Source organism: Hibiscus syriacus, unplaced genomic scaffold (genome assembly GCF_006381635.1).
Source record: "Hibiscus syriacus cultivar Baekdansim isolate YM2019G1 unplaced genomic scaffold, ASM638163v2 tig00110123_pilon, whole genome shotgun sequence".
Taxonomy (NCBI): domain Eukaryota; kingdom Viridiplantae; phylum Streptophyta; class Magnoliopsida; order Malvales; family Malvaceae; genus Hibiscus; species Hibiscus syriacus.
In genome coordinates this window covers 1,329,520-1,352,940 of record NW_024062599.1, presented here as the reverse complement: position 1 = coordinate 1,352,940, position 23,421 = coordinate 1,329,520, and the positions used below count along the sequence as shown (strand labels likewise).

At 34.0% G+C, this 23,421-nt stretch overlaps 2 protein-coding genes across 2 annotated transcripts; both read right to left on the bottom strand.

The window, feature by feature from the left end:
- Positions 1-1,872: 1,872 nt before the first annotated feature.
- Positions 1,873-2,320, bottom strand: LOC120215568 (proteasome subunit beta type-3-B-like). The gene is made up of 2 exons (XM_039213218.1): positions 2,114-2,320; positions 1,873-2,005 (listed from the first exon to the last, which is right to left on the bottom strand). Exons 1-2 carry the CDS (start codon positions 2,305-2,307, stop codon positions 1,888-1,890), a joined length of 312 nt encoding a protein of 103 aa, XP_039069149.1. The 5' UTR covers positions 2,308-2,320; the 3' UTR covers positions 1,873-1,887.
- Positions 2,321-18,215: 15,895 nt separating this feature from the next.
- Positions 18,216-20,517, bottom strand: LOC120215583. The gene has a single exon (XM_039213227.1). It carries the CDS (start codon positions 20,465-20,467, stop codon positions 18,332-18,334), a length of 2,136 nt encoding a protein of 711 aa, XP_039069158.1. The 5' UTR covers positions 20,468-20,517; the 3' UTR covers positions 18,216-18,331.
- Positions 20,518-23,421: the final 2,904 nt, after the last annotated feature.

Genomic DNA, 23,421 nt, shown 5'->3' with positions numbered 1-23,421 from the left:
CTTATCGGACAGGGAAACACGAATCTTTAGTATATTGATAGAATGTCGAAAATTAGAATCACTATCGAAAGGGTTCATTAACTGACGGAATCACCAGTTATTCAGAACATGATTTATCAGGATCATATAGTATTCAAACATTTTTTGGAGGCACTAGGTAATCAGAAAGGTATTCAGAATCCTTTGCATCTGAGTTACTTGTGTTTTCAGATATGACATGAGTGATTCCACTATTCAGGAAATTAGAGGCATGGGCACTATGTTCTTAGATAATTCTTAGTGATTTGAGCTAAAAGGGAGAAATAAAGATTCAGGGCATATACGATTTGTGTCGATCTACCAGAAATCGAGTTAACTAAAATTATACAAGTCTCATAAATGATACCTGACAACCGTCCAAATCGTTGGACTTTCAGAGTATCAATTTTTAATACTGACAATTCTTGTCGAATTGATCATCTTTAGAATCATCGTGGAATGGATCTTAGGGAGACGAACATGTATTCCAATGGTCTTTATTCCAATTCGACATTGCAATGTTATTAGGAAATGTCAACGTGCTTGATTCATGGTTTAAAACCCTTATAGACGGTGCAACATATGAGATCATCAGTGTTTCCAAACTTATCCAAGTTATGCACTTAATCATAATTCATTAAGATACTTAATTCAATTAGTATTCAAGTTTATCCCGGTCGCTTAGCAGTTTTCTGAGTAATTCAGTCATTTCCGCAAATTCAATTACATAAATTACTTTTATTCAGTTCAACTTGATCATAATATAAGTTCTCATATCGTATGCTTATCATAGTCATCCATAATCCTTTTTTACATTTTAAGGGTATTGTAATTTCATTCAATTATGTCAGTGGCATTACTTCGGATAACTTAGGCTTGAAAGTATTCTAGTTCCTTTAGAGTTTAGATTACTTTGTTCATTTGATCATTGGATGTTATTTTCACTACTAGGGGATGTCTTGGTCCTTTTACAATACAAGGACATTTTCATAATTTTACCCCATAGTGCTATTTTATGTATTTTCTTATCCAAATATTTCCAACATTTAACCTGTAACGAGATTAATCAAAATTTACGCATTCTGAGATTAATTGATTTACTGATTAAATCATTCAACTAAAATTTGTTTTCGGTCAGTCTACCATTTCTTTTTCGAGTCGTCAGAGTCTTATACAATGTTTCGTCTTTATTCCAATTTTTGTCCGAGTCTAATGATCATTAACTACACCTAATGGACCAATCTTTTGCATTCATGCATTTACCATTTATCAGTGAGTTTCGAAATGCATACAAAAAGGAAGGGCTAGAGTTTATTAGTATAAGAAGAGTACATCTCTTAGGTTCAAGTGTAAACATCAAGAAAAGGCAAGCCAATAATATCTTGATGCTCAGTTCCTTATCACAAGATAAGTGGATTATTTCCCTTCAAGGACATAAAGAAGGTTTTTCCTTGACATGTAAACTTTTTCACTCCTAAACTGGTATTATTCAAAATTATGATACAACAAACCCGGAGCTTAGCTAATTGCTTCATGCATCCATCATTAAGAGGTGAAATATAGGTTTAAAGTTAAAATCCGGACATTTGCAATCCATCCTCTATCCCCAGGGTGCAACCTCTATCATACAAAAAACTCCTTTTATTGTCGTAACTCACAAGTTATTCTTTATTAATCAATTTCTCTCCTGTTACATTTTTTAAAAATTAATTATAATTCCAAGCTAATCAGTGTAAGTATTTGGCTGTATAAAACATAACTAAATCTTCCCACTTCTCCCATTAATCTTAAGAACTAAGCTGACGACCTGAAATGTTGAAAAGAAGAAAAATCTAACTTAGCCAAATATCAAAGGTGTGATGGGGGGATTTAAACAAACCTTTTCTTGTAAAGAATAGCTGAAACAAGGTTAACAAAAGTCTCAGGTTTCATGTCCCTTTCTCCTCTTAGCTGATACAACTTGTGCCGAAAGACAAGCCTTTGGTACCTTTCAATTAGTATTATTGAAAAACCTCAAATATTAGTATATATCGTTGTTTTTTAAAGGGGAAAAGAGAAAAATAAGGAAAGCGTAAAAGGGGGGAGAGGGGAATACAAGGTTTGAGCATTTGTGGCGAGGCCAGAGAGACCGAGAAAGAGCTGATCATGGATTTTAGAAATCCTCTGGAAGTCAATGGCGATAGTTTGGAGTTGAACTCCGAGTCTCCGATCACTGGCAATGGCGAAGCAGTTCTTTCCTACCATGGCTACTAGGGCACTCCCATTGTACTCGAAGATCTGCACCATCATCCACAATTAAAACAATAAGGTTGTCCCTTGTTCCCATATGTAATGGGGTAAGGGGAGGTAAGATAGTAAGCTGCCTCTAACATTAGGTTGACAGCAGCTTTCGTAGGAGATCTCCAAATTATGAAATGCCCTCCATGGGACTCGATCTCACGACCTCAAGGTTAAGAACCTTGTGCTCTACCAACTTAGCTAGATGGTCATTTCCCACCATTAAAACAATAATTCTTTTTAATTAAATTTGGGTTTCAATAATTTAATGTTATCATTTGACAATTTTTTTTCGTTATTTGATAATACTGTATTTATGTGACAATTTATTGTGAAGACGTAACAATCTATTGTACTATCGTATCAATCTATTTATCATATTTGAGTTATCAATTTAGTTCATCTGTCATGCTATCCACCACGTTATCAACCATCGTGGACTATCACATCAACACTGTAGATTGTCACGTTAGCACCGTGAACTATCACGTTAGTACTGTAACAGTAAACGACAAAAAACGTTGATCATATTGTCACATTAAACTTATTTTATGATTTAGAAGGTCTCATTAAATAAAATATAATATGAGAATTATATTGAGTTTTTTTTAAAAGTACATAGACATATGATGTCTTTTTTAAAAAGGTTTATATAACAGATAAATACCTAAAATATGTTCTTTTTTCATTTAAGTAATTAAATTATTTTTTTATCAAATAAGTACTTAAAGTTATTTTTTAGTAAAAATAAGTATTTAAAATATTTTTTTTTAATTAAAACAGGTACCAAAAGTAGTCAATTTTTTAATCTAAGTACTCAAAGTATTATTTAATTAATGTCATAAGTAAATTGTTTTAGAACTTACATGAAAAAGTTTGAATAATTTATACACCTATCTTGATATAAAATACTTTAAATATTTATTTTGATAAAATATAACTTTATGTACTTATTTTGATAAAAAAAACCTAAATACTTATTTGTGATATAAATCTTTTAAAAAATAATAGAAGAAGGCTTTTTACTTTTGGATAAGTGTTGAGCTTCTTCTCTATCCTTAGGCCTCGCCCAATACATATGTTGGGATCTTTAAATAGTTGAATTACCTTTTTATTGTTATTGCAACAATAGTAATATTTTTTTAATTTTAACAATATAAGAATTGAAGTCTCCGTTTGTTTCAACAAAAACTAAAAAAATATTTTCATAAAATAAATTATATTTTTAAAAAAGTAATTTTTAAAAAATATTTTCAGTGCGTGGACGATGATGTATACATTATTTTCTACTGATTAATATCTTTTTGAGAAATTATTATTATAAACATCGAATATAAAAAAATAATATTATTTATGTTACTCTTTTAGTGAGGATGTTCGCTATCAACTTCTCGTAATCATAAACTTGATCCATTATATATTTATCATATATCAAAATAGAGTTTCGACTCGAATATACATTAAGTCTATAAATAATGCATGCCCACTAAAATATCCAAGATGTACTCTAATAGCTCAATCCAAGCTGAAATCACAATCTGACGATAAGTTCCTCGATCCGTCCACCTAAGAACCTACTGACAAAAATATATATCGAACGTTAAACTAACAAGCACAATGTCATACAAATAACCTTATTGTACTACATGCATTCATCATATGTGCATACTAACATGTATATTCATGAACACAAAAAACAATCAAGCATACAAACATGGGTAGGCATCATGGTGTAGAGCAGGGTCAATTAGCATTCGGGATTCACACCCCTTTAGCCTACCTAAGGTACCTATATAAGATCCGAGTCACATACATCAAAATCTTCATCTAGAAAGACCCTCATTACCTAATACTTAGGGTGAGATCTAAGTCACTTAGCATCAGAAACGTACACCCAACTAGTCTACTCCCCATGAGTATCTCTAGAAGAATTTGGACATATCTAGATATGAATCAATCAAACAAGATGATCATCACATACACATAAGTAACTCAGGTGTCTTGAATATTTCCTGAGTATCAAACAAAGGCATAAGTTTTATGGCATCTCACCTCATATTGTTCTTATGCTTATAACATAATTATTCAATATTTTCACTTGTAAGCTTTATTGAGAGGTTTTGGTGGTCCTTGACACCTTTATGAGCCCTTAAACTAAAATAAGACTTCTTGCATTTCTTAGTCTGATAGTATCGATACTAAGCCCTGTAGTATCAATATTGTCCCTTGAGTATCGATACTCACCCTTGGTATCGATACCATTTTCACATTCGATGTTTTAGAAAAACAATATAGTATTGATACCCTTATAAAGAGTATTGGTACTATCCTCTTGATGTATCGATACTACCCCTAAATATTGGTACTGAAATTGTATTCGATGTTTGAAAATTTTAACCCATTGTTGTGTATGTAAATGTAATGCGCAAACTATTAAGTATACATGCCAATCAAATAATAAAGTGATGAGTGAGACAAAAATGTTGTGATTAAAGTGTAACAAGTGTTGTGGCAAAATTGATGAGAACTAGGATTCACAAGACAAAAAAACAAAACCTCACACATATTGAGTTTTAAAGAGGAATAAAAGGTTAGGTTTACTATGAAATCATATGTTTTTTCTTAAAGAGATGCCTAATAACTTCCATTAATGCATTGCTCGATAGAGGTTACTATTATGCCTCTCCACTATTCCTAGTAAAAGATTGATAATAAAAAGCTACAACTATATATTCTTACCTCAACCCTAGCAAGTTACTATCCCTTAAACTCTACTCTTTTTAGTAATTGAAACTCTTTTCTTATTCCTAAGGTGAGTTAGGGTTAAGCTTTCCAAGGCGAGTTATGATTAAGCTTTCCAACTCAACCTCATCATTCATGTAAATCTAACTTTAACTCATCCGATCATTAAGCATGTAACTAGGTTAAGACTAACTTCTGAGAGCTCTTACAAACCTAAACAAGTAAAACAATGAACGAAGCATGTATTAAACAAAAAAAATGCTTAGACATTCATTCAAACAAAAATGTAATCATCCAAAATAAACTCAAACCAAGTTAAATCAGTTAATGGCTAGGAAAGAAACATCCATAGTTAACAAATATCCTAAGAGAAATGGTAAACAACACAATAAAAAAAAACAAAGGTAAGAAGAACTCTTGTGTTACCGTGAGCTGATCCAAGCCTTGAAAGCTTCTTTTGAGAGTTGGCGTGATATCCTTTGAAGCATCCAAAAATGAAGGTCGTCCCCACAAAGAAGAATATAAGAAAAGAGAGAAGAGCCATATTTTCTCTTTGCTTATCCCATTAATTCTGACTTGGTTTAAATGTGAGTTTTCTTTTCATTATATAGTAAGGACTCCTAGGATTTTGTTCCCTTAATTCTTTATTGTGTGCCTTAGGGAAATATTCCCTTCATGTGTAAGGATACGACAATCTACTACTTCTCGTCCTTCCTTGTCGACCTACACAAAACATCACCAAACAATAACCAAAGTAAAAAGGTATGAAATATACCCTTTTTATGTGGTTACACTCCCAAGACTTAAGTTATTGTTTATCCTCAAATAATGAGAAATAATCAATAGTACAAATTCTACGACATAGTTTATCTCAAAACAAGCTATGAAAAATTTCTAGTCCTTATAATAATAGGCTTCAACATGCTAAACATATCAAGATTCTAAGAATTTTCCTAAGACTAGGATCTCTGCATGTGTAGCGTAATTACATCTCTATGTTTAATAGGGTTATAAAATTTCTGAGCAAGTTCTCTAGTCTAACTTAGCATTTTGTTAACCATTAAGCACACTTTTACTCTCATTAATTTAACAAAATTTAGCACTGTTTTGTTGGGTCTTCAACTTATCACACCTATTATCCTAGACTTGAAGATGAAGTGGAGCATACACCAATCTTTAAGACTATTTAAGTAGAGTCATCCTGTGAAGACTTTTATTCACTCATGTGCAATTGTTGTCATTTATTCAAAGGGGGTTTCTTGGCAAGCAACGCAGAAAGGAGTGTCCCTAAATAATTTATGCTATTGATATATATTCACCATTCATAAAAAAATTCAATAATCATAGGGGAGTTTAAGTTAAACCTTTTATGCTTTCATTAAGCATTAACGCTCATTAATTTATTTCATACTAAGGAATGCAAGAGTTCTCATAAAAGTTTCCTAAAATTCTTAAGCATAGAGAACATATAATTGTATCGGTACTGGAAGAACAATACAAAAAATGTTCTTCAAGTGTTGTAAACAAAGGGGTTTTGGGCTATAAATATCGATATTCAAGAAATGAGTATCGGTACTGTAGGTGAGGTATCAATACTCGTAAGGTGGTATCGATACTGAGTTCACCTAACATATTACAATGTATAATTTTGGTACCGATACTCATGGGAATATCAATAATAGTACGATTAGGGATGGGCACGGGACCCGAAGCCGACGGGTTCCAACAAGATCCGAACCAATCGTGTTAGATTTATTTAAAAAATTTGGGTTCGGATTGGGTTTTTTAGAGAATAGTTTTGGGTTCAACCCGAATCGACCAAAAAAATAATATAAAAATACCTTATATATTTAGAGATAATTACAAGAATACCCCTCTTTATATTATTTTTCAATCAAATCCTTATTTATTAAATAAATAAATAGTTTTATATTATATTGGGTCAGGTTTTATCTCAAAAGTCAAGTTGGGTTTCGAGTTGGGTGGAATTACTCTAAACTAAGGTCGTGTCAAGTTTCAGGTGGAGGTATAAAAATTTTGGGTTGGGCAGGGTTAGCCGAAAACCTGACTTGACCGGACCCTACCCAATCTATGCCCATCTCTAGCACCGATACTCCCAATAAGGGTATTGATACTTAGGTATTTTTCAAAACGTCGGAGCCAAATTTAGTATCAGTACCCAGGGAAGTATCGATAACACAAACCAAAAGTATTGATACTCAAGAAGGAGTATCGATACCAACCTTTTGTTATCATCCTTCAATAAGTTAATAGTATGGATACCCAAAGGTTAGTATCGATACCCAGAGGTCAATATCGATACTGAGGAGCTTAGTATCGGTATACACGAACAATTTTGGGTATGAAACCCAAGGATATTAAGGGGTAGAGTTGAGGGACCTAATTATACTAGAATGCCATGAAATAAGATTGCAAGTGAAATAGTAATGAACTCAGAACAATTAGAAACTATAACAACTAGGATAACATAAAACTAGTCTTATTTGATGCTTGGGACATAATTAAGACACTCGAGTTACTATAGCAAATACGATCGTACATTCAGATATCTAGCTAGTTCCAAAATACTTCAATCACCAGTTGGGCGAAGATGCCCCAAGACTCGACGGAGTAAGCTGGTCGGGTATACGTTTCTGGTGTAGCTCCAGATCTCTTATAAATACCTAAGGGTATTTTAGAAAGGTTAGTGAGGTGTGTGAACTTTAAGATGCAGAACCCTGTCACACCATGATACATATATCATCATGTTAGATTAATATTTCCATGTCTTTATACTTGTTCCCATAGCATGCACATGTAGTGAATGAATGCAATATAGTACAATTATTAATGAGGCACTGAGCTCCTAAGCTCAACATTCGAAATGTGTTTCTGTGCACAGGTTCTTAAGAGGCCGTCCAAGGAGCGTTATCGTCACTAGATATTCTAGCATAGTCGAAGAACTAAAGTACATCTTGATTTAGTTTAGATGACATGTGCTATTATAGACCTCTTTGTATTTATATGTAAAATTATTTTGATTTTAAATTCAATGTATTTATTTTAGATGATTTGGGAGCTCCCCCATATTTTGTAAACTTTAAATTATCACATTTTATTTTATTTTACTTAAGATGGATTTTATATGGTATTTTAAAGAAAAAGTTTGGGTTAGTCACTCTGGTGGTCCCGTGTTACATTATGATCCAATGATCTTCAGGTCAGAATGGATTAGGGTATCATATTTAGTGGAATTAGAGTGTCGGGTTTAGTTTCTAAGACCCCACGAGTTAAAGTTAGTCAGTGTCTACATATGTACATGCCTCTAGAGAGTTAGGAGTACTATATAGATTGGAATAAGGATAATAACTTTTAATTATTTCTAATTTTAGAGAAAACCCATGATAGACGACCAACATATAGTTAGGATGGAAGAAATGAGAGTCATGCCTTATTAGCAGCCGACACAGGTAATAAGTTTATCCTAGATACAATTTAGCAAGATATTTTAGTAGATGTGGAAGTCGAGGATGCATGATTCTTTGGGGACCTTAACTCTTTCCTGAAGCATATAGTCAGGGCTATACCCAATACCTCAACTACACCACCTCTCCCAACAGCACCTCGAGCCCAGCCGCACCTCGAGCCCAGCCTATAGTAGTGCATTAAGAGTCGATAGTATAGAGGCTCCGTAGATACAAGACCATTGAGTTCTTTATTTTAGGGGATGGTGATCCCATATTAGGAGACCAGTGGCTTAGGGAGACTCTCTGCTCCCTCAGACAGCTACACCTTAACCATAAGGTAAGCTTGAGTGCGTCACTGCCCTGTTCAAGGGTGACACTATAGATTGGTGGGAGACTATAGAGTTGGCGCTAGAGACAGAGAGCTTATCTTGAGAGTATTTCATAGTTGAGTTCTGTAAGAAATACATCAATGAGGCTCACAACTGATGACTTGAGGGATCAATTCCTACACTTGACTTAGAGGGACATAATTATAATGGAGTACGAGAGGGAGTCCCTCAGGATGAGCATATATGCCCCAGAGTTGGTATCGATAGAGGATAATAGCTTTCGTAGGTTTAGGAAGGTTCCTCGACATTCTTTTTTACCTTACAACCGACCCTCCCAGGGTCTTTGTCCAATTGTCTCAACAAGTGAAGGTGGTGGAAAGGGTCTTGAGTAGGAGGGACAAATATTCTAGGGAGATTGTGGGAGAGTCTAGGAGGGTTACTGAGACAACAAGGACATCTTAGACTTTGGCCAAGAGGGCCAGAGATAGTCAGGGTTCATGGAGACCTCTAGCAACACAACCTCGAATCTAGGGTTAATAGTTTTGGGTTAACCTAATATAGAGTTTAGACAAACCATTAGCTTGTGGGAAACCATGAACCAAGTTTTAGTGGATTTGGGCTTGGTTTGAGCCCAACATGAGTTCAAAAAGGCGTTCTTAAGTGGTGACTAAAACTTGAAGGACTAAAAGAGCTATTATACCAAATATTTTTTACAAAGGATGAAATCCATTAAAACTTGATGATCTCACGTCTACACCTCTCTCATATCTCATTTTCATCACCCTATTTTTTCTTCTCGTTCTCAATTTCAAAAGCTCTTAGCCTCCATTAGCACTTAGAGAGAAAAGTGGGAACTTTACATCATTGAGACCATAGCCATAAATCTTTAAATAAGAACCTTAATAGTCTCTTCTAAACTTTCATTTAAGCTCTCAATGATAAGTTTTGGTCATGTTACCAAAAATGGGTTTAGTGGGGGGTTTTAGAAGCCTAGGTGATTTCAACTTCTTTTTGAGATATTCAAGCCTCAAGAAACATTCTAAACTCCTTTATAAGTTTCCTAGCAATGTTAGTAACATTTATGCTTGATTCTTGTCTAGTGAGAGAAGTTACAGAAAGCTCCAAATCTAGGAGAAAGGAGAAGATCACTATTGGTTGAACCTTGGGTGTTTACAGCAGCTTAGAAATCCCAAATAACTCACTTTTAACTCAAATCTACCACATGTAGGTCATTGGATGTATTTTGGTAGGTTACATGAGTTATGAAGTATGTTCATGGTATATTTTAGTGTTTTGGAGTTTTAACATGTTTATAACCTTATTATGACTCCTATATTTATACTTAACCCTCTATTAACAATTAAGGACCTCAATAGAATGTTTAGGAGTGTTAGAGAGGTATTTTCGTGCCCAAAACATAGTATTTATGGGAACAAGTATCAGTACTAAAAGAAAAGTACCGATATTATTCTTTATATGTCAAAACAAAGGGGTTTTGGGCTAGAAGTATCAATACTCAAGCAATGGGTATCAATACTATATGTGAGGTATCGATACTCGCATATTGGTATCGATACCGAGTTCACTTAGAAAATTCCAGTGTACAGTTTTGGTATCGATACTCCCAATACAATATCGATACTTAGGCATTTTTCAAAACATCAAAGCCAAATTTAGTATCGATACCCAAGTAAGTAATATCGTAGACCAGAAGTATTGATACTCAATAAGGAGTATTGATACCAGCCCTTTGTTATCATCTTCCAATAAGTTAATAGTACAATACCAGATGTTAGTATCGATACCCAAAGGCCAGTATCGATACTGAGGAGCTTAGTATCGGTACCCACAAACAATTTTGGGTAAGAAACCTAAGAAAATTAAGGGGTATAGTTGAGGGACCCAATTATACTATAATGACATGAAATAAGATTACAAGTGAAATAATAATGAACTCACAACAATTAGAAACTATAATATATAGGATGACATAAAACAAGCCTTATTTAACGCTCGGGACAAAATTAGGATACCCAAGTTACTCTAGCAACTATAATCATATAGGTTGGATATCTAGTTAGTGCTGAGATACTTTAGTCACCAGTTGGGTGTAGATGCCCCAAGACTCAACAGAGTAAGTTGATCGGGTGTACATTTCTGATTTAACTTCGTATCTTACCCAAATACCCAAGGGTATTTTAGAAAATCTAGAGGGGTATGTGAGCTCCGAGATGTATAACCCTCAGCCACACCATGATGCCTATATCAACATGTTAGATCAGAATTTCCATGTCTTTATACTTGTTCCCCTAGCGTGCACATATAATGAATACATGTAGCATAGTATAATTATTAGTGAGGCACTGATCTCGTAAACTCATCGTTCAAAATGCGTTTTCATGCACAGGTTCTTAGGAGGTCGTCCGAGGAGTGTTATCGTCAACAAATATTATAGCATAATCGAGACACTAGAGTACGTCTTGATTTAGTTTAGAGGGCATGTAATATTGCATACCTCTTTGTATTCATATGTAACTCTATTTTTTATTTTAAACTTAATGTATTTATTCTGGATGATTTGGCAGCTCCCTATATTTTTGTAAACTTCAAATTATCACATTTTATTTTATTTTACTTGGGATGGATTTTATATGGCATTTTACAATTTTTTTTAAATATGTTAGCCACTTTGGTGGTCCCGTGTGACATCATGATTCAATGATCTTTGGGTCGGACTTGATTAGGGTGTTATATTTTCTTTAAGGGGGATCATCAGATTATATTAAAGGGTTGTCAGGATAGTGTTATTGTAAGGGTGCTCAATAATAATAAAATGCAAAAATTAGCGGCTAAGGATCCAAATTTGAATGGTGTAATGTTTATGTTGGAGGGTGTTGAAGTGGAAAAAGATATTCCTCAGGGAATTTAGAAGTTTTTGAACTACAAGGATGTCTTTGCAGAGCCTACTGGGTTACCACCAGTAAGGAGCCATGACCATACATTACTTTGAAGCCTGGATCTGATACTGTGAATTTGGGACCCTATAGGATGTCTTTCCATCAAAAAATTAAAGTGGAGAGATATGTGGTTGAGATGTTGGCTGCTTCCATCATTTAGACTACGAAGATTACTTTGCTTCCATCATTTAGTATTGTTTCATGAAGAAGATTGAAATGGAGAATTGTTGGTGACATGTAGTTAAATTCCTTAACTATAAAGAATAACTTTCCAATTATATTGTGGATAATTTGTTGGTATAGTGGATGGTGAAAGTTTTTTTTTTCTAAACTAAATATAAGATATGGGTATTAACAGATAGGGTTAATCTTGATGACATTCCTAAAAAAGCTTTAGAACTCATCATGGGCTTTTTTTTAAGGTGAGCCCTTTGGGTTAACTAATACTCATGCTACATTCAGGCTTTGATAATGATCTTTTTAGTACTTAATTGAGAAGTTTTTCTTGTTTTTTTATGAAATCTTGATTTATAGTCATGATATGGAGGAGTCATGAGCATCATCTAGGGGTTGTTTTAGAAATTCTTTCTAGAAATCAATTATTTGTCAAAAGGAATAATGTTTTTCTTAAGGTGAGTATTTAGGCCACATTATTTCGGAGTTGCTACTGATCCATCTAAGATTCAGGCTATTCAATATGGCCTTTTCCAAAACTTTGAAGTTTTTAAGGGAATTTTTTAGACTTACTAGTTTTACAAGAAATTTAAGGGATATACGGAGACCAGTAGACCCTTGACTGCTCTAGGGGGATTGGTGTTTTTCTTTCTCAGGATGACAGACCAATAGCCTTCCTTAGTAGCGCTTTGAGTTCTAAACATATGGATTTGTCCATTTATGAGAATGAATACTTGACTATTTTGATGGTTGTTTCTAAGTAGAGGCATTATTTTTAGGGGAGTCCTTTTGTTATTAAGACAGATCATGAAACTCTAAAACATTTATTAGAGTAGAAGTTGACTACTACTATTCATAAAAAATGCTTAACTAAGTTGTGGGTTGGATTATGTGATTCATTATATGAAGGGAAGACATAACTTGCTGCTGATGCTCTTTCCAAACAATTTGAGGATGATTCTTAGTTATTTCAGATGATTTCTACCACAATTATTTCTGCTTGGGTTATGGAGGTAGAGGGTAGTTATAAGGAGGATTCTCTTACTAATAACTTGATTCCTATGTTGATTGTGTTACAACAGATTGTGGAGGACTGGTCTTATGTTAAGGAAGTGTTGAGGTATAAAACAATGTTTATATTGGGGGTATTGGGTCTTTGAGATAACATATCCTTCAAACACTTTATGAATCACTTCAATGTGGTCATTCAAGGATTAATTCTACTTATCACAAAGTTAAATTGTATTTTTATTGAAAGGTATGAAAACATTATACAATAGTATATATAATAGTGTGATGTGTGTCAAACAATTAAAGGGGAGCATGTTTTACAGCATGGGTTATTACAACCCTTGTTTATTCCTCAATAGGTTTGGTAGTTTTTCACCAAGGATTTTATTGAGGTTTTGCCTACTTCTGAAAGATACAATTGTATCTTAGTGGTAGTTGATAAGTTTACTAAGTATGGGCATTTTTTTGCCTTTGGCTTATCCCTTTACTGCTACTACATTTGCTAAGGTTTATTTGGATACGTGTATAAACTGCATGGTCAGCCTTAACTTGCCCACTTCATCGAGATAAAATTTTTACTAGTGATTTTTGGACTAAGTTGCTTAAGTTTTTTGGTATTACTACCTTATTTACTATTGTTTATCACCTGGAGACTGATGGTCAGACAGAGAGGATGAATTAGTGTTTGGAGTAGTATTTGAGGAGTTTTTTATTTTATTTTTAAGCCTACTGCCTAAGCTAAATGACTATCCCAAGCTATATGGTGGTACAATACCAGTTTTCACTCAGCATTGGGCACTACTCCATTCCAGGCCCTCTATGGTTATACACCACCTACCATGACTTGGGGGACTGAGTCACGAGTAGCTGATGTTCAGACTCACATGCATGAACGAGAACACATTAGCAGTTTGTTACAAGAGTTAACAAAGGCTCAACAATGTATGAAGCAATATATAGATCTCAATTACAATGACAGAGAATTTTAGGAAGGGATGAGGTTTACCTTAAACTTCAGCTTTATTGGCTCTTCGAAATAATTTGATGCTTGCTGCAATATTTTATTGACTCTTCAAAGTTCTTCAGAAGATTGGGTAATACTTATAATTGGATTTGCCCTCTCATTTGAAGCTTCATCCAATTTTTCATGTTAGTTTACTGAAGAAGAAAGTAGGGGATTTAATGGTTACCTCACAAGATCCACTAGATTTGACTGTTGATGGATAAATTAGGGTTTATCTTATGATTATATTAGATAAATGGATCGTTAAATAGGGGAACAAGGCAACAACGCAACTACTCATTCAATGGTTGAATCTAGGGTAAAAAACACCACTTGCGAAGATTTTATAGTGTTGAAGTCTTAGTTCCCTGACTTCGATCTTTGGGGATAAGCATCGACTACTGGAGGGGTATTATAAAAAACACCACTTGCGAAGATTTTATAGTGTTGAAGTCTTAGTTCCCTGACTTCGATCTTTGGGGATAAGCATCGACTACTGGAGGGGTATTATCATGGCCCAAGATGAGGAATTGGGATGTGACTAGGAAATGGATAGAGATTTGATGGAATTGGGAATTGGGGAAGAGGTTGGGAAGAAAACTTCTCTTTACAATTTGGTAAAATTTTTGTATCTATAATTGAAGAAAATAAATAATTTTCATTAATTAAAACATTTGGTTTTACAAAATACTATGAGAGCATATTCAATACAATTCTCTTAGTATATGCCAACTAAATATAACAAGGTACACATGATTCAAAATTCTTTTCTGATCTGAACTTCGTAAAGGAGTGGCTAACCTGTCTTGCTCCTCTTAGTTTCTCTTCTTGCTTCTCGGAACCTACGTGTGAAACATTCACACGCTAAGTCGAAGACTTGGTGAGGCATTAAACTTATAACGAAACTCTAACTACTTCAACATATATGAACATATCATCTCATGATGTCACAAAAAACAATATATCATTATATATAATGTAATGTACACATATACACATCACACATTATTTTCATCACTAACCTTATTCCACTATCAATATTATTATCATTTATATCTTTTAATCATATCCTCTTGTACCTAACCTTTATAATCAACATATGACTTTTTTAACCAAACAATGCACACATCATCATATAAATCTTATAATACAATTCATATCACAAAAACATATACATCACATGTAATATGTTTATTGTTATCTCTTTGTTAGCCCATGTACACATGTGAGAACTAAAGATATGCGAGTACATAGAGGTTGTGCACATATGCTGTCACCACAGCTCGTAGAATTCCCACTAGGGGCAAGTAGAATTTGTCCCGAATGACCACTATGTCCCGAATGACCACATATAACACATATCACATATGTCTCGAAGGACCACTCCTTAAGAACCATATGCATATTCCAATGGACCAAATATGTGTCTCAAAAGGCCCTATAAATGCTTTAAAGGATACATATATGTCCCGAAGGACCACGTAGAACCCTTGACTCTTGGCATGCCAACTATACCTCTAGCTCTCCTGACACATAACATGGGCATTATCTTTCATATTTATCATATATTCACATAGTCACGTAGTTCACTTACACGTAGATCATTTTCATATAATTCACATGTCACATATATCACATAGCTCATCATATGTACTTTCTTTCATATATCACATGTCACATCTCATATCTTGTAATCATACCAGCACATTTCCTATTTTCATATAGCTTATTATTACATGTTATATATCAAATATACTTATATAGTTTAATATCATTGAACTTAGTTCACTTCCTCATGTTATCACACATACATATAATCTTCAATGAATCCTATAAGTAAATACTACTTATCTTATCTCATTTTCCCTTTATTCCAGTTTACATGATTCATTATACTAACCCATATGATAAAATATAACTGAAATTACTTGTCTCACATTATTTTTAAATACTAGTTTACTCTATTTATTTACTACAGTTACACATATTCCTATAATCTTCTTATAGGGTTTGGTAGTTCTTTATTCTATAACTCCTATATTATAGTTTCCTTTAAGTATATATCTCATCCCTATATCGTTTATCTTATAGTTTTGTATCATCATTTGTGTTTGTGTCCCCTAATTTATATATTATTCTCATAAAGTCTCATAACCTTTCTCGTGTAATCACTTACACCATATAATATAACTTATACTTGGTTATCTTATGTTCTCATATCTATCAAATGATTCTTTATCTTATATCTTATGTCACATGTTCCTTTCATTCCTTATGTCCTTATCACATAACTTATTTCATATTCTTATATAATCATATAAATAATTTGTACTATTTCACATAACTTATCACACTAACATATATTTACACACAAATCATGTAACATACACACAATATATCAACGCATATAAATCATAACAATCATATGCTTATATCTATGAACTCATACATTCTACTGTAGGAAATAGACTTATCACAAGTCTTATTTCCATTCATCATCATATAATAACTAATATGCATTCACCTTGCCTCACTAGTCAATATCAAATCTTTATCTCTTCTTGATGACTGTTACTTGACACCTTGTCAGGACATTGCTCTCGATTGATATCTACACAATCACGTATAATATACATATCATCATTCCACTTGGCATACTCTAATCTTTCATTTCTTAAATTAAAAGAAAGATCTATTTTCATTTTCCCTTTGAAATGTATCGGTACATCCCTTCATTTGTGTATCGGTACATCCCTTCACTGGTGTTTGGTACATCCCTTCACTGGTGTATCGGTACACAGCCTATGTATCAATATACAAATTACAGTAAAAAAATTTCATTTCAAGGAGGTATCGATACACTGCCTATGTATCGGTACCCTCTGAATATCTTCCTGAATTTTACTCTTGAGGTATCGGTACCTGTTGAATGTGTACCGATACCCCCTTGCCCAGAAATCACTTCTTAAGCCCGAAAATTCACTCTTATTCACTCAAACCTTTCATACTTTAATCCCATTCATATTCTTAACTCAAATATACATGTTTAAATCCATTTATACTCATCTAACACATCTTTACCTTTAAAATTCTATCCACCACATGAAATTCAAAAATCATACTAAATTTCCAACATGTTTTAAATCAAATTCTAACACTTCATATCTCTTAATTCAACCATTGACAAGTCAATTTTAGTTTCAAATTCCACTTATCAACTATATTCCAAGTTTTCATTCAAAAATTCTTAATCTTGAATCTCTCATAACTCCATCTTATGATTTTAAGACAACCTAAGCTTTTTTTAAGCTTATGTATCACCCAAGGATCATAACCCAACTTAAAATTCAACAAATAATCAATTAAAATCAAACTTACCTTGTTGCTATACCAAACGAGAGGAGGAAAGAAGGAAGAAAGATTCTGGATAATTCCCCCTTTTTACATGTATATCTCTTAAAAAAGGAATAAAAATATCTTTTTAACTGAAATTACCATAATGCCCTTCACTCTTTCCATAATCATAATTTAATTCAATTCTAATATATTCATTCTTAAGTCCCTAAACATTTAACTTATTTCAAAATTGAGCACAAAGTTTCTAAAATTTACATTTTAGTCACTAGTTCTGATTTTGGGATGTTACAGGTCCTGTTGTGAATAAATAATAAATGTGACTGTTAGCTATTGTGTGTAATGTTTTTTAAGGGTGCTAGGTGTGCTATCAGTTGAGTCAGCTTATGTCATATATGGGGATTGTAAAATATTAACAACCGTGAATGAAAATGTCGAATTCTTTTCTTCTAATTTCCCTCTCCTATTCTTCCTATTTTTCTCTCTAGATTCCTTCTTCGTTCTCGACATTTAACATGAAATGTTAAGGTTGTATGTGATCATGAAGTATTGTGGGAATTCATGAACGTTGTCTTCAAGGCGCTGCTTTACCTAAATCTGGAAACTGCCGAGTGGGTACGCATTGCATCAGCATGATTTGGACCTGTCGAGTCACTTCACAAATCAACTCAGTGTTGCTTCTCCTACGGCTAACAATAACATCGGCAACAACAGGCAACATGTAATGTCAACCTCCGCAACAACAGGCAACATGTTGCCCTAAACATTGTTACTCTGTTTCTGCACTTCGAAGAGAACAGGATACAAGTTACCTGAACCAGTGTTTAGGGCTTGTAACATCATCTACTCTTATTATATTATCAACTATATAGAACACAAAACAGACGAGGAAAATATCAAATACAAGATTTGGTGCACCAAAGTGTTCTCACCATACAAATTTACAATAATCCACATGCATATTTATATTCCTTAATGTTATGCAAGAAAAGCTTAGAATCATACACCACATTGAGGCTTGGCTAACCCTGATGGTTCAACCTTGGTGCTTCGGCTCGGCATTTCATTCAGCCAATGACAATCCTCAAAAGCACACTCAGTCTTCTTCGGCCACTCCACGTCGACCGTGTCGATGTAAAACGGAGACCATGTAGGGGTACCATCTTCGTAAGAATTGTAGGTCAGCCTCTTCAAATCAGAACCATCCAACTTGATGGTGTAAATCTCACCATAGGGTTGATAGTGGTGTGGGAGTGAGATTGGCTCAGCTGATATTCCTCCATAATCTGTTGTAAATGCTATTAACTTTCCATCCGGACTAAATGTCGGGTGGTTGGTCCGGCCGGATGACCCACTGCTTATCAGCTTTCTTAGTCCGGTACCGTTCGGATGGATCAGATATAGTTCAAAACTACCCGAATCTGGATTGTGTCGATCCGAAGCATAGGCGATCCAATCACCGTCAGGTGACCAATCACACATTGTGTCAGTCCATGGACCCTCTGTTAGTCTTTCAATCCCGCCTATCTCCCCTTTGATTGCATCCATTATATATAGATTCTTGTAACCCGATCGACTAGACCTGAACACGATCTTTTTTCCATCCGGTGATGGCGAGGGAAATGCATTATTTTTACCATCTAGGGTCAACCTTTTATAATTCGATTGACTAAGATCATCAACGTCAACGGCTACAATATCAACTTCAGTAGTCACACTCGTAAACTCCGGTCCGGCACTTGTGTATACAATTCCTTGCCGAATCGGGTCCCATGCGGTTGCAAAAGCATTCAAGGAGAAAACCTGGCGTAGGTTTGAACCGTCCCGGTTCACAATATAAATACCAGGGAACTCCACGTAGGCTATTCGGTCGCCCGTTGGTGAGAAACTAGGAAATGAACCCTCGACTCTAAAAAGAGAAAGATTTGGCACTAGGCTTGCAACGTTTTCAAGCAATAATTGGGAAGATTTTCCTCCGTTACTTCCTCCCCTACACTTATGGTACCCAACTCGGGTTGAGTCGGGTGATATAAACGGGTTTAAGTGATGACTTGTAGGAGAAACATGCCGAGTTAGCTCAATGAACTCGTTCTTAACAGTGTCAAATAGCTCAATGTGGCGAAAACTATAATTGGGTCTTCTTGTAGCTACTGCTATGAAATTATAGTTACCTGGAGAAGTAGCTGGGGTGAAAGCGTGGAGACCCGGTGGTGTGACGCGTTGAATTGTCACTGCCTCGATCGAAACCGGTTTGTGTTTAGGTAAAATCGCTTTATAAACACTTATCCACTGGTCTTCACTTCGCCTATGGAAATACAGAGTTGAGTCATCAACCCAGCAAGGCCACCCACCATGTTCAACAATCTTGACTCGGTGACTCCCATCACGAGTCAAGAAAACATATACATCGGTACTCAGTTCTTCCACTTCCCCATCCCAACCATCTCTCCCATACGAAGCAACGGCTGTCCAGACCCCAGACGGAGACACAGCGGGGCTAAAATCGGCGATTCCGTGAGGAGTGAGTCGTCGAGTCAATCCGGTTCCTAAATGAGTGGAGTACACAGCAGCCCAACTCGTCCTGGGTTCACCCGGATCCTCATGATTTGACACGTAAATCAAATTCTCCCCACTCAAACTCGGCTTATCTTTCATCGAAACCCGATTCCTGTTTTCTTCTAAACTCAACAAAGGTGCCTGAAGTCGGACGGGAATTTCAAGTGCCGATCTCGATCTAGTACTTCTCGGCGTACTGTAATAAAGCGCGTCATAGTAAATATTGGACGTACCGTTGCGTTCCGTCACATAGATGAGCTGAAGCGCCGGCAGCGGAGCTGTTGGGGCTTGAATTAGGCTTCGGTTGTGCAACAGCGAGATAATAGAGGAAGGTGAGGACGAGGGGAAGTGGCCATTGAAGTTAACGGATTCACCGTCGGTAACCCGGAGTTCATTTGAAGGACTTGGTGGGTCGGAAGTTGGAAGCGTGAAGATGTCCCAATCGTAATCCGGTCGGCCAAGTGTCGTAAAAACGATGGTTCCCCCGTTGATCGAAGCTTCATTCTCTGGCGCCGCTGTGCACAGCAAAGCGAAGAAGAAACGCAGAAGAACGGGGGCGTAAAGTGATTGGGGTTTCATAGCTTAGCTTTACTAGCACTGAACTGCCTTTCCCCAGTGGAGATGGGTTTAGTGGCGTTTAATTCCAAGGGAGATCTTTTAATGTGATAAGGGATGACATGGTTTCTTCATTCATAGACACGTGTCAGTACACTGAATCATTAGATTAAATTAGTGCTAATCTTATTTTTAAATTTTTGTTTTTATTTGTTTTGTCAATTTTTATCCAGAAGATGCAATCAGTATGATGTTAATGTTCTCCTTTTTTGCCCCCGAAAAGAAGACCTTTATTTTTTTTGTGGGTCTAAATTTTTTTGGGTATTTGTTGATTTCTTTAACATATATATGGAATTTTCTCTTTTAAAATTTTTTAAAATCACGAGTTACGTTGTTTCTACAACATTCTGCATACAATTTTCAAAAAATTCAAAAACTATACTGAAATTTAGTGTGTAAAAAATATCAGACATACATTATTTGATCCGTTGATTTACTTATTCAGTTAAATATTCGAATTTAAGGGTTTCGTTATTCTTTTTGGATTTTCAGATCTAATTTGAGTCACAAAATTTGTCTTAGTCGAGTACCCGATTATTCAATATTCAATTTTTTTAATTTTTAATTTTATATAAAATATATCGCTCTCCATTTTTAAATAATTTCACATCAATTTTTAAATTATTAATTTTTTAAATCATTACATCAGAATATTTGATTTTTTTAAAACATTTTAAATTTAGTTTTATTTTTCGTTCTACTTTTATATTTTAAAAGTATATCTTTATATTATGTAATCTGAACTTTTGGATTTTGTGTGGATTATATAATATATATTTTAAAAATTTAAATTTCATATTTTTCTGTGGGTTTTTTTTATAAAAAAAACTGATATAATTTAAAAGAGTATAAATTAAATATGAATTAGATACGTGATTCAAAAATACCGAGTTCTGTAAGTATCATTCTTCCGGATATATAGAGTTGAAGGGCAGGATGATACTCAAAATTTCCAATACCAAACATTTCAAATATCCAAAAATGTGGACACCCGGTTATAAATATCCCTACAAAATCCACATCCTTCTTTTGAATCGGGTTAATAAAACTCGAATCGATTATAAAATTTGATTTTTTGAATTGAATCAATTAAAAAAAACTTGACTTGAATTGATTTTAAGTCTTAATTTTATAAACTCGACCCTACTCGAAAAAACTTCAAGTTTAAATCGAGTTGTACTCAAATAATTCGGATAGTAACTTAAATTTTTTAGTAATTAATGGATTGATTTTCAAGTTTTAAGCTAGCCCCTTAACTTTGTATATCACATATATATAAAATATGAATATATCTATATATCTATATATATATATAATGCATATGTTTATAAAAATCATTTAAATTGAAATCAAATAATATCATAAATATTTATAATTAAATTTAAACATAAACTTTAAAATTCGACTCGAATTGAATTTTATAAACTTGACTTGACTAAAAAAATTTTAAGTCAACTTCGAGTTGTAAAATATGACTCATAAACTCAAATAACTCGAAAATGTTTTACTCGACTTGACTAAAGTCGATCATACTCACCCCTACCTTCCTCCAACAGTAGAGAGCTTATCTCCCATTCCATTATGTCCTGAGTTTAATACCTAATATAATAAAAATAAAAATAAATTACATGTTTAATCCTCAATTATTATTTTTGTTTCGTTTTAGTCATCCAATTATTTTTTTTAAATCATCCTTTTCAGTTACCCATAATATAAAAAACAACTGCAATACCGAAGTGGGCAATATAAGGTAATGACACGTCATCATTAAAAAATAAAATGTCACTTCAGTAAATTTATTAATTTTTAATGGTAGGTGACCAAACTGAATTAAAAATATAACATTAGGTATTATTTCGAAAAAAATAAGTGGGGGACTAAAATGAAACAAAAGTGATAGTTGGTGTGTAGTTTATCCTAAAAATAATAATATCCCAAACCATATGCGGTGTTTCCCACTGCTCTATTGTCTAAATGAACAAAGCTTGAACGAACAAGGTTATGTTATTTTTGAAGTTGTTCATGTTCGATTCGTGTTCGTGTTTTATTGTTCATGAACATGTTCATTCATTTAATGTTTACAAACATGTTCATTTGTAATTTCACGAACATGTTCTTTTAGCGTTAGTTTATATGTTTAATTTTTAGTTTACCCTTTCATTTGTAAGCTAAAGAAAAATGATAAAAATTACACCACCAATACTTAAAGTCCTTAAAATTCATAATTTAAAATTTAACTTTTATCATGTGTTAAATTTAGTCCCTACCTTCACTAATATAAAAAGTAAAAAAAAAGGAAAAGGAGAACTAGGTAAACAAACTTTTACATGTACATAAATGAACGAGTCAATAAATGAGCTCATAAACGAGTTTGTTTGTGAACATAAATGAACAAGTCGATAAACGAGCTTGTACGTGAACACACTAGTGGAGATGGACTATAACAGGGTTGTCATACAACACCCCAAAATTTTTTGGAAAAAGAAATATATATAAATTTAATATAAAAATATTAAAAAAATAAAATTAATATATTTTTAAAAGAATATTGACAGAAATGACCATCCAGCTCAGTTGGTAGAGCACAAGGTTCTTAACCTTGAGGTCGTGGGATTGAGTCCCACGGAGGGCATTTCATAATTCGGAGGTCTTCTATGGAAGTTGCTCTTAACTTGGTGTTGGGGGCAACCTACTATCTTACCTCCCCTTACCCCATTACATTTGGGAATAAGGGACAATCATTTTTAAAAGAATATTGACACTCTTAAACATAAATTGACACATATTATTCATTTTTATTCACTTAAAAAAATCTTCATATAATTTCTAAATTTGACACCCTACAATTAATTTTTTTTCTAAATTTGACACCAAAAATAAATTTTCTAATTCTGTCATGCGTGAACATAAATGAACGG